The following is a 12179-nucleotide window of genomic DNA, read 5'->3' as shown; positions in this document are numbered from 1 at the left end:
CTCTAGGAATACAAGTCTGGCCAGTATTTTAAATATATAAATCTCCCAATAAAGCCAAAACTGATGGGCTATTTGTCTATCAGTTTGCTTATCAAAGACTGACTATCCCAAGGGAAAATACAACAGGAACTGAAAGAAAGCTTTCAATTTCAGGCTAAGAAACTAAGATGAATTTTTATACTCAGAGGGCAGTCAGTTCAAAAGACTGAACAACAAACTGCCCTTCACCTAAGTCCCTTTATTAATTCCCTTCTTATAGTCCATTCCCTGAATTTACCACTCAGAATATACAAACAATTACAAAGAACCAGAACCTGATATCAAACACTCAAAATGAACATATAATTTGTCTGCATGTACTGCTTCACATAACATGTGAAAATTCTTCAATGGTCAGGAATTTATTTAATTTATAATAAGCAAAGGGCTGAAAGAAACACTACTGGTCCAATGGCTGCATTTTCCAGACTAAAAGTCCACATACACACATTAAAGAATAATTTTATGAGCCAGTGGCTATAATCCTAGCTACTCAATTAAGCCAAAATTCGTAAGAGTACAGTTCTAAGCCAATCCAGAAAGAAAACCCCACAAGACCCCACCTCCAAAAGACCTAGGATAAAACCAAGCTAGAGACATGGCTCAAATGGCAGAGTGTCAGGGAGCAAACAAGCCAAGCAAATGTGAGATCATGAGATCAAACCCCAGTCAAAGAAGAAAAAAAAAATCCTTGAGGACACAATTTGTAAACTGACATCCTGAATGTCTAAGATATTCTAATATTTCATAGAAACAACTGCGTGTTTAAATCAAAACTAGTAATTCCTACAAAGAGAAAAAAAGCTGAAAGATAATTACTGTAGAAACACACTCTACTAAAACATAATTTTACAGTTCATGGTAATTTTTAAAATATGCCTCCATAGTAAAAAAAAACAAAAAGATTCTCTGAAGGTTAAGCCATATTCTTCTGGTTTCAACACTGCAGAAAGAACCTAAAATCGACAACATTGTAAGATAGTATATCCCATTCAGAGGCAGCTTTTAGAAATACCTGGTTATCTAGTTGATTGTTTTGCTCTTTTGCAGAATATACAACATACACAGTTGCCAAAAATGCAGTATATGTTCATGCTTGCCACTCATTCTATTAAGGTTTTCTTCTTATTTTTTTTTTTAAAGTATATGGCTTCTGATACATGAGAACATGTCTGGGAAAATGGATTTCATTTCGCAGCCAATGATTCTGGGTCCTGGGTGATAATCAATCTGATCTAAGCCATTAGTCTGAGCACCTACCACACAGGAACATATACATTTTTATTTTATTTCCTTATTAAATATAATAGATAGTTTCATACAGGTAAAAGTATTACAAAAGTAAAGGAATTTCAGCTGTGCACATGGTGGTTTACAACTATCATCCTAGTTACTCAGAAGGCTGACATCAGGAAGATCTGTTACAAGCCATCTTAGGGGAAAAAAAAAAAAAAAAAAAAAAAACTTTGTTGAGCCTTTATATGAATAAAAACTGGGTGCAAGTAGCACATACCTGTCACCCCAGCTACAGGAGAAGCTTAAACAGGATGACTACTCTATACATAAGCATGAGACCCTATCTAGAAAATAATGCTAGGCACATGGCTCACCATTGCTTAGCAAGTATAAGGTCCTAAGTTCAAACCTTAGTACAGTCAAAATCATGTAACTAAAAATCCTAAAAAAAAAAAAAATCTCATGAATACTCATCTATCACTCCAAGTTATAATTGTAAAAAGGAGTGAAAATACCTAAGAAACACTGGTTGCTGTTTTTGCCTGACCTTTCTCTTTAGATTAACAAATTTCTCAAACCAGAAAAGTCAAGTCATTATCTACAGTGCAAAGGCTTACAACAGCACACTTCAAAATAAAAGCAAAGTTGCCCTGCAGAGAAGTATGGCTACTTCTATTTCTGCCTATGCATTTTACCTGAAAACAGTATTTAACAGTATCTCCTCAGTGCATGTCATGTGAAGATCAAACCAGCTTACAACACTTATTACCAGAATGCTACAATTCTGCTTCTGCTAATGTAGAAATGTATCCATATTATATAGCTACTAATTTAGTAAGGTAAAACAAAATGTGATAGCATCTTAACTATATCAACAAACTGTTAGTTTCCAAAAAAAAAAAAACCTTTTCAAAGAAGTCACCTCTTTACTAAAGAAAAAAGTTGCTTACCTGAATAATTCTAGTCCTGTACTATTCTGTCTATTCTCTTCATTTCTTTAATTATAAAAACTACATGTCATCATAAGCTACTGTTGAGGACACAAGATTTTCATGGCTTTCAGATAGAACTGGTTTTGACTATTCTCAAATGACCTGAAAATACATAACATGTAATCATTTGTAAATCTGTGTCAGCAGAGACTGAATTACTATTCCCAAAGGAAGAGACCAAGTGTAATCACTTAACTTCTCATATTCCATATGATGATCCTCTAGTCCTTAAGAGTAAGTACAGGGGAAATATAACCTGAAAGTTATCATGTACAAGCTAAAAATTACAAAAAAGAATAGATCTCATCATCTCTTCTTGAATATCACGAGGCTGCTACTCTAGAAAGTTGTTGAAATTTGGCAATATAATTTTTATCAATTATTGAAATTCTATTTCATGAATCATCACTTTTCTTCACAACATGTTCAAAAAGGTAATTTAATTAGATTTGCTAAGCAGAGACTATCTCTAGAAAAACACCATTTTCCAATGAGGTCACTCTAAATAGATTCTTTATTTGGTTTCATAATTAATTGCAATTTTACACATGGCTGACACAAAAAGATAAGGAAAAGCATAAGAGGACAACTTAAGTTGTAAATGCAGAGTATAACAAAGTCATATTTCTCAGCTCTAAAATTAGAACTTAAAAGACAATAAACAAATAGACTTCAAAAGGCGTAATCTCACTGACACAAGTGTTAGCATAAACCTAGTAACTAGACCTACAGTGCCAAGTTTTCTACCTTTTAACTAGATGACATAGAAACACTGACCATTTAAAGTAAGGTTCTTCCCTACACTTCAAGAGAAAACAATTTTTTTGTTTTTTTTTTAAATGATTCTAAGAAACACTGGAGTTTCCCCACATCTCAAGACCCAGTTGTCTAATGGCTTAGATAAAATGTTTCAAAGTTCTGAATTTGTGTTATATGTACTTACAGAAGTTCAGAAAAGAATTTTTACTGGATAATCCAGATCATCTTAGTTTATAATTAGCATGAATTTGCATGCTGTTCACTAAGTTCTAAAAATGGTTTGTTCTAAGTAGTTGATCTATGATGCAACTGTGTCATCTGTCATATTCATTGTATTAGTAGACCCCTTTCTTAACATTCAGTGTTGATGTGAACGCTACTCACTGAACACTGATGCTAACTCATAATAAATCTAAATTAGTGACACTGCATTAATGGTCTCAAAATTCTTAGGTCGAAAATGAAGCACATGTAGTACCAAAACAACAGCCAAATATATTCACAAGGAGCCCTTCTAGGTGTAGCATTCAAAATGGGGTTTTCCTATTCTCTCTCAAGATCTAACCACAAAGAGTTATTAATAATGTATCATCTCCTTGTTTCCTTTTAAAGCAGAATTATCAGTCTATCTTAACTTGAATACTAATGACATGAATCATTTACTTAATAATATGCTTTACTTCCAACTTCTTGCTTTCATGATCTGAACTATCTCTCTAGAATTTTCTTAGGCATACACGGAAAAAACAGCTCATCTTCCATTACTTAGAGCTTTCCTAAAATTCTTTCCAGGAATTTACCCCTCAACCACCTGCTCAAGTATCTAAAACTTCTACCACAAACATCTGGGTTAAAGTAAAAGGCCTTTTAAAAAATAAGGTCCAGAGATGGCACAGCACAGCGTCACTCTCCATTACACACAGCTGAACCCCTCCCCCCCAATGTATTTTTAACTGTCACATAGCAAAAGTCTATGGCCAAATGAGAATGTTAGGTCCAGACACATTATTGCAGGCAGGAGCAAGGAACACAGAAATGAAGAGAAGTCTTGTCTGCATCAAGCCCATGAAGAACCACTGCAGAGAAAACCAAGTCACAGTGCGTGCTGGTAGGTGGGGGCCAGAGATACTCTTCCATGAGCCGTTCTTGGTCTCTTCCCTTTTATAATATACTTTCTATATCTTTAAAAACAAAGTGAAATAGTAAGTGGAGCAAAATAATCAAATAGCAATGTGTTTTGTGTACATTCATATACTTTTTTTTTAACCTGATGGTCAAAATGAAGCAGCACCAGTTTTGCTAAACGAAGTAGCTTTTCAACTATAATCTACATAAATGCTTTCCATCTTCACAGCCACTGTTAGCTTTCACTTGTAGAATTCAGTAAATGGATCAGATCTCTGCTCACACTGGGGCAGATTCTACAATCCTCAAACATAATAAGAGTTAAAACTCAAATGGACCCTACCATCCTAAAAAGCTACACTGTGGCATTACGAATCAAGAGAGTTGTCACTGTACTACCAGGAATAAAACAGGAAGCACGGATCCATTTGTAAAGAGCAATTTGTTACACAGCAAAAGATAGATCACTGTAAAGATGATAACTTTCAACAAATTGCATGGCACACCAAAGTAACAATGATCTGAATATTGCTTATTTCTTGCCCTAATTACCATATATACATAGTAAATAGTGTACATTTTGTAAGAGAACAAAAGACTTAAGAGGAACAAATATTTCCTAAAGGATAATCTCTTTGCTGTGTTAAAGAATGAGTTGAAAAATGACAGTTGAGATGAAGGTGAAACAAATTTTAAAAATCTGTGTCATGAAGTATGTGCCATATTTTTGTGAACAGAAAAAATTCAGTAACTTATTTTGCATTCAGCATGCACCTTCCACTTACTAAGTATGTGCATACATACTGAAAGGGATCAAAATAGATAATTATTTTTGAAAACACTGATCTTAAAAATCTTTTATATGACAAAATGCCCAGTCTACAAGAAGGAGTAAGAGAAATTCAGCAGCATGCTCACCTCAAAATCAGGATTCATCAGTAAAACTTTTCTATAAAGAAAATTTTCCATCAGGATCCCTATCAAAACAAATTAGGACTAGATTAACTTTTCCTATTTTGCACCTGTTACTCACATTTTTATCTCACTTCTGAAAAGAAAATGTATCAAAATTTTGGAATTATGGGTGGGTACATATAATGAAACACCATTTAGAACTGAGCTCTGCAACATAGCAAAGCAAAATACTTACGGGATAGCTAAACTTCCACATTATGTAGTAGACATTAAGGCATCTTGTATAAACAATTGGTTTTATTTTGTTCACTTGATGACAATATAAATCTACGTTTCCACTAGGAATCCACATTTTGTAATTTAAAACAGCGTGTGACCTTAAGTGTACATGTGGTTTTTAATTGCCAGCAGATCCACTGGAATCAACTGAACCATAAACTTTACCTTGTTTTGAAAATAAGTGATCCCAACTCACAGATTGGAGCTACACCTAAATTTCACACATCATGGATATTTGTTATTCTCAGAAATTTCAGGCAAAAGGTTTTAATCTTTTTTTTTAAATGTCAACAGAACCCTTTCATACAAAACAGTTCTTTGGAATGAATTTTAATTGACTGTTGACATAAGTATCCGTGCCTGAAATGGGGGGGGGGGAAGTGTATCTATCTGTAGTCTAATTTCCAACCATTTTTGCAGAGCTATTTCCTCCTTACATGGATGGGTATTTGAATCTTCTACTAAGCAGGAATGATTTCAGTATAACCGAAACAAAAGGTATTTTTTTTCTTAAAAAAAATACACAGGTTTCCCCATCATGACTACCACACACACACACACACACACACACACACACACACACACACACACACACACACACGCACACTCCACCAGGACAGCTTCCAATTTCAGAGGCCCGCTCTGCACCCCGCCAGCGTCCATCCTGCTTTGATCAGTGTCCTGACCCCAGGAACAAGGGATACTACTTAATCCCGGCGGATCTGCTCAGCTGCCTCAAGCTTCCCGAGACTGATAGAGCTGGATTCTCCCCCCTCCGCCCCATTCCCGAATTCAGAGGAGAGAGTGAGATCCCTTCCCCACGCTAGGCAATACGGGGAGTGTCACAGAGCGTCCCCTTGCTCGCCCCACGCACCCCAGCTTCTCTCCCCAGCCACCCCGATCATCTCCCACCCCAGACAGGAGAATCCACGTAGAGAATCCCAGGACGGGGAAGAGAAGGTGGGAGGTAATGGGATCAAACTGCCCCGGTTATAAAGGAGAATGGGGGTAGAGGGAGGGAGAGGCACGCGGTTCCTTCCCACGGGAAGGCGTGCACGAGCCTCCGGAGAGCAATGACAGGTCGGCGGCGGCCGGGCCCCGGGGAGGCCGGGGCGGCTGGTTGGAGAACCGCCTTCTGCCTCTGGCTCCGGGGCCTGCCGGGGGAATCCCGGGGCGGAACGAGGGCGGCGGCGGCGGCGGGGACCGACGGGGTCGTCCCCGGCCTCCCGCGGCCCCCGCGCGTCCTCCCCGGCCGCCCTCCCGCCGGCGGCCGCCCCCGCCCCGCGCGGAAGGAAACGCCGGGCTCCCCCCACGCTCTCCCGCTCTCTCGCGAGTCCTGTGCAGGCTCTTCCAGGAGTGGAGGAGGAGGAGGAGGGCGGAGGGAGGGGGCGCGGAGGGGACTGGTGCAATGGAGCGCCGAGCTTCAAGGCGATCGGTGCCAAAAAAAAAAAAAAAAAAGCCACGGTCCACGTAAAAATGCCACCTGAATTTTTTTCTTTTTCTACACGGCCATCAATCAACCCGCCACCACCACCGCCCCTCCTTTCTCTGCAAAAAAGAAAAACCATAAACCCGATCCCATGCAAGACCGCGAGCAGCCACCCACTTCCTATTTCTGTCACAGCAGCTACACCCTGCCGGCAACCATCCAACCAACCAGCCTCCCCCCCCACCACCACCATCACCACCACCCCGGGCGCCCCCGCCCGCCCCCGCCGCCCCCCGCTCCGCAGCTCCACCATGTGCCAACTGACAACCCCGACAATTTAAAATAAAAAGAAAATGCCCCAACTGGGGTCGGGGGTGGGAGGGGAAGGGCGTCGCTGGGGGGTTCGGGGGGGGGTGGTTCGCGGGTTGCACAATATCCTAGAAGGTCCGAGGATGGAGCGGGGAGCGGAGAAGCCCGGGCGGGCGGGCGGGGGGGAGGGGAGGCGCCTGCGGCACCCCGTGCACCCCGGGTCTCCCCACCCCGGGGCGGGGGCGATCGCGGAGCTCCGGCTTACCTTTCACCACCCGGTCGGTCGTCGACAACTTGGGATCAATTGCCTTAGGCTCGGACATCTCCAGCCGCCGGAGGGGGACAGCGAGGCGCTGCTCGTCCGTCCGACTGCACACCCCGACCGTCCGGCGGGCCAGACACACAACGCCGCCGCCGCCGCCGCGCCGCTGCCAACCGATCGGCTCGGAGATCTGGGCTCGGAGCAGGCTTTAAAGTTACTGCCTTCCCGGCGCGTCCCTCCTCCTCCTCCTCCTCCTCCTTCTCCTCCTCCTTCTCCTCCTCCGCCGCCGCCGCCGCTGCCGCCTTCACTCCTCCTCCGCCGCCGCCGCCAGCCCCGCCGACTCGCTCCGGGCCGCGCGCGTGCGGTGGTAATTTATTTATTTTCCGAGCACGCCTCCCGATTCTTCTTTTATTCTGAGGCGGGGGGAGGGTGGGGGAGGGAGGGGGTGGGGAGGAGACCCGGGCGCCGCGGAATGGAGCCCCGCGCGCGCGCGCTCACGGCCGGGATGAAGAGCGATCACATGGAGAGGGCTCGGGGCCGAGGGAGGAGAGGCCGCCGGGCCGCGGGGGTCAGCGCCGCCGGCCGCGCCTCGGCCGTCCCGGGAGGCGTGGAAGCGGCCGCTGCCGCCGCCGCCGCTGCACCGACCCCGAGCGCCGCCCTGGCAGCCGCCCGTGCGCCGCGGCCGCCGGAGACGCCCCGCTGCTGCGTTCGCCTCAGCCTCCGGGCGCCGCTCCTTCACTCTCACACGAGCACGGCCGCCGAGCTCGGCTGAGACAGTCCCGGGTACAAGCTACCCTCCTCGCCGCCGCCGCCGCCGCCTCCTCCGTCCGCCACCCCGCCTGCCTCCACCCCTTCCTCCACACGGCCCCCGCCGCGAGCGCCCGGCAGCCTCCGCCGCCGCCTCCCCTTCCCCCTCCTCCTCCCCCGGGGTCCGCCCCCGGCCTCCCGCCCCGCCGCCGCGGCCTCGCGCGCTCATTGGCTGCGGCAGACATCCCTCACGACCGAGTGGCGGCCTCTCCGGGCCCCGCCCCTGGCCCCGCCCCCTCCCTCTGGCCCCGCCCCCTGCTCTGTTTTCTCCCAGCTGCCAGTCCAGCCAGCCCGCTGCCTCCGCCGCCCAGCCCCTGCTCAGGTGTCACTGTGCTTGGCAGGCCAGGATTAGGGAAAACGGGGGCAGGGAGTGGGGAGGAGGGGGGGAGGCGCAGCTGGGAGGAAGCAGGGGACTCCACCGTGCCACCCCCCCCCGACCCTCTGTGACCCCCGCGCCTCTCTGGGCCGTGCCCGGGTGGCTGAGTTCAACCACAGTGTGAGTAGCTGAGGGCGAACGGTGTCCCGGGGTGTGCGTGCGTGGCCCGGAGAGGGCTAGCAGAGAGGAGGCGGGCGGGGGCCCGGGTGGGGTGGGGGGGAGAGGCGGCCGGGAGAGGGCGGAGGAAGGAAGCGCGCGGGGCCCGCGGCGCAGCTGCTGTCGCTGCCGCCGCAGCTGTCCAGGGACAGTCGCCAGAAAGGCGAGGAATAAACAACTTACCTTGGGGAGCCTGGCCTCGCCCCGCGACGGGCGACTGGCGGCCGTCGTGGTCGGTCTGGTGGTGTGTGTGTGTGTGTGTCGTGCTGAGCTGCGGGACTGGAGACCGGGCTGTACCATGGAGGCTGCACATTGGAGACCCTTTGGCGCCTGGAAACCATGGCCCAGTCTCCTGGGCCAGCCCTGGGGGTCTCTGCACTCACACACACACACACACACACACACACACACACACACACACACACACACACACACACACTGGGTAGGACGAGGACCCCCAAATCTTTTCGTCCTGCAGCTCCTTGCAATTAGCCCTTTGGTATCTCTGGGCATTCCTGCAAAGGAAGGGGGAAGGGGCTGGAGGCTGGCCTCTAGAGTAACCATTGTGCCCTTCTGGCTGGCCTGCTGGTGCACGGTTCCCAGAGCCATGTCTCCCTCTGCCAAATCACCTGGACACAGCCCCTCTCCCTTTCTCTCTCTCCCTCTCTCTTCGCACTCTCAGTCCCAAGGGCCAACCAGGCTAAAACTTCTTTGGAAATTATAGAGAAAGCTGAACAAAATTTCTCACCCTTGTCCTTCCAGTTTCATTTCTAAGTGCCTTCAGTATCAGATTTTTTTTTCCTATTTCCTGAATTGGACTATGGGCCCAATAAAAGGCCTAATTAAAAAAAAAAAAAAAAGGTTTGGGAAGCTAGGAGATGGAGCCAGGAGAAGTGTTTTGGCGACCAGGATTAGATTAAGCTCAAACTGGAAAACTACGTTGTAATAACAGACTGGTGGTGTTGAAGCATGAGGAGTAGTGTGGCAGTGTGACCGGCAAAAGTACAAATAGACTCTAGAGTGCCAGGCAGCCTCTATTGACCCCACAACCCAAGGAAATGGTGGGGAAACTTGCCACCCTCCCAGGAAGGTAAACCCAGAGCTCACAACCCAGAAAAGTATCATGTGGTAATTAAAAGAGATAATTCATTAAGTAAATGTATGTTGTGCTGCCCTTTGAAATATATATATATATACACTAGACACTGTGCTATTTGGAAGCATTGTATATGAGAAGGATCCATGCCTTTAGTCAAGACTGGAGCCCAGCAGAACATTCAAAAACAAGATCCTGAGCTGGGATGGGTCACTGTAATCCCCTCAAGAAGGGTTGCTACAAGCAGCCTGCTAGGCCAGAGCAGAGCTTAGTTGCCAAGCAGATTTAGGAAGTTGGCTCCTAGCCAGATGGCATACAGAGAGGGAGGAATGCCAGGACCTGTGGGTGAGGACCTGCTTCAGGAAAGACCAGGATGCTCTCTCAATTCCAAGGCCAAGAGGAGGTGTTCTTGGCCACATGTTTCAGATGGAGTTCTCACTGTTACTTGAACACTTTTTTTTTTACCAGTTATATAAACACACACACACACACACACACACACACACACACACACACACTTGAATCAAGATCACATGTCTTTAAATGTCAGCAACACAGGAAAGTTTTATGATGGAGATAGGAAATAAGGACACACCTTCCTGGCACACCCTTCAGTCCGCTACAAGTCCAGAACACCTCCTAGCAGAGGTATGTTGGAATAAAAGTCATGAATCACAATCAATTTACAGCACATCATAGTATTGCCAGGTACTTTTAATGAATGTGTATGGTGCCATAGCTTTTACAACATAGATGATAACTTCTTTAAAATTGGACCCTATTCTAAGGACAGCAAACTAACCAGGCACTATAAATTTACCCACCTGACCTACTGAGCCAAAAAGCCAAATCATCTCCCTTATTCAAATATTTCTTTAAAGCCAAATATCTGTGCCTCCCTTTCATGTTTTTTTTCCTTTAGGCTATTCAGTTAGTTCTTGATATATTGACACTGTGTAAGGTTTCCTTACATGCAGAATGAATTAACATTTTTGTGTGTCAGTCTTGGGGTTTGAACTCAAAGCCTTGAGCTCTCACTTCCATTTTTTTGCTCACAAGTGGCTCTCTACTACTTGAACCACCCCTTCCACTTTAATTCTTCACTGGTTAATTGGAGGTTAAGAATCTTATGGATTCTGAGCTAAATTTGAAAAGTAATCCTCAGATCCAGGCCTGAACCACTAGCACTCACCAGGAACCTACATTTACCATGAGTTACTTCAGTTTCTAGGTATTGCCTTTGAAAATGTCCTCTGTGTATGAAGATTAATGGTTGACAAAAGGCAACGTTTTGTCTACTGAAATGTTGCTTTTCCCTTTCCTTAGTATAATTCTATATGGAAATCATCTGCGTAAGTTCATTCTCAGCCCTATTTTGTAAGCTCAAAAATGAATTACCTTTGTAAAATCTAGAAGTCTTAACTATTACATAAGAGAACAACCAGAACACTAAAAATATTCTTATCTTTGTAAATACATGAGCATCAAGTGTTAATTTTCAGTAAATGAATTATTCATGTACCAGTTGTGTTTTGAACACCTGTTCTGTGCTAGATTAATGCATAAATATAGGAAATAAAACAATTCTATGATTTAGTCCCTTCATTTAATCATCTCAAAGACTCAGGTAAGTATCACGCACATATTATCTTGGCAGACATTCAAGTATCTTGATATTAGGAAACACAAACTAGTTCATTGAGGGCAACTACAGCAAAATACTGTGAATTTCAAATCATGTGCATTGAAAGAAAATCATGTACACACATTACTTGCATTAGTAAAAATCATAATAAATGAAAAACACATCAGTTTGCTAAAATATAGCCCCATAAAACAGAAATATATTAAATAGCCAATTTTTAGATTAATCTTTTTTGTGAAAATTCAGACATTTCTTTATTTTCTTTTTTTGAATGAGTTTATTATCACCACCTGAACATTAAGAGTTTAATAATTACATCTGATGTCTTCTCTGAGGCATACATACTGTTGTGAGTAGTTGCTGGTAGAAAGCACTATGCTAATAAACAGCTTTGTTGAATGGCAACGCCTTTGTACCACTACTTAAAGATAACAACAGCAATAATAATAATAATAGTAATAATAATGATAATAAAGCAGAGTGCTAGACCTGCACTTATTTGAGTTGCTAGAACACATTGCTGAAAACCCTGCAGAATACAAAGTCAAACTGGGTACCAGTGACTCATACCTATAATCCTAGCTACTGAGGATGCTAAGAATCAGAAGATGAAGTTCAGAGGATAGCATAGGCAAAAAAGCCTGAAAGATTCCATATTCCAAATAATAACAATGACTATAAGGAAATTCCAAGTAGAGTTGTAGCTCAAGAGGAACAAGCAATCAAGCAACAGTGAGGTCCTAAGTTCAAACAT

At 44.6% G+C, this 12179-nt stretch overlaps 1 protein-coding gene across 2 annotated transcripts in view; it reads right to left on the bottom strand.

Moving 5' to 3' along the window:
• Ppp3ca (protein phosphatase 3 catalytic subunit alpha) overlaps window positions 1–7608 on the bottom strand; it is a 238995-nt gene extending 231387 nt beyond the window's left edge. For both annotated transcript variants that reach the window (XM_090356750.1, XM_090356751.1), the window contains exon 1: window positions 7349–7608. In XM_090356750.1, coding sequence (XP_090212876.1) covers window positions 7349–7406 — 58 coding nt within the window. In that variant the 5' untranslated portion in view covers window positions 7407–7608. The remainder of the gene's footprint in view (window positions 1–7348) is intronic.
• Between the last annotated feature and the right edge of the window lie 4571 nt (window positions 7609–12179).

This window comes from Megascapheus bottae, chromosome 23 (assembly GCF_031878675.1).
Source record: "Megascapheus bottae isolate mThoBot1 chromosome 23, mThoBot2.hap1, whole genome shotgun sequence".
NCBI classification, from domain to species: Eukaryota; Metazoa; Chordata; class Mammalia; order Rodentia; family Geomyidae; genus Megascapheus; species Megascapheus bottae.
This window is presented reverse-complemented; position numbering and strand designations above follow the sequence as displayed.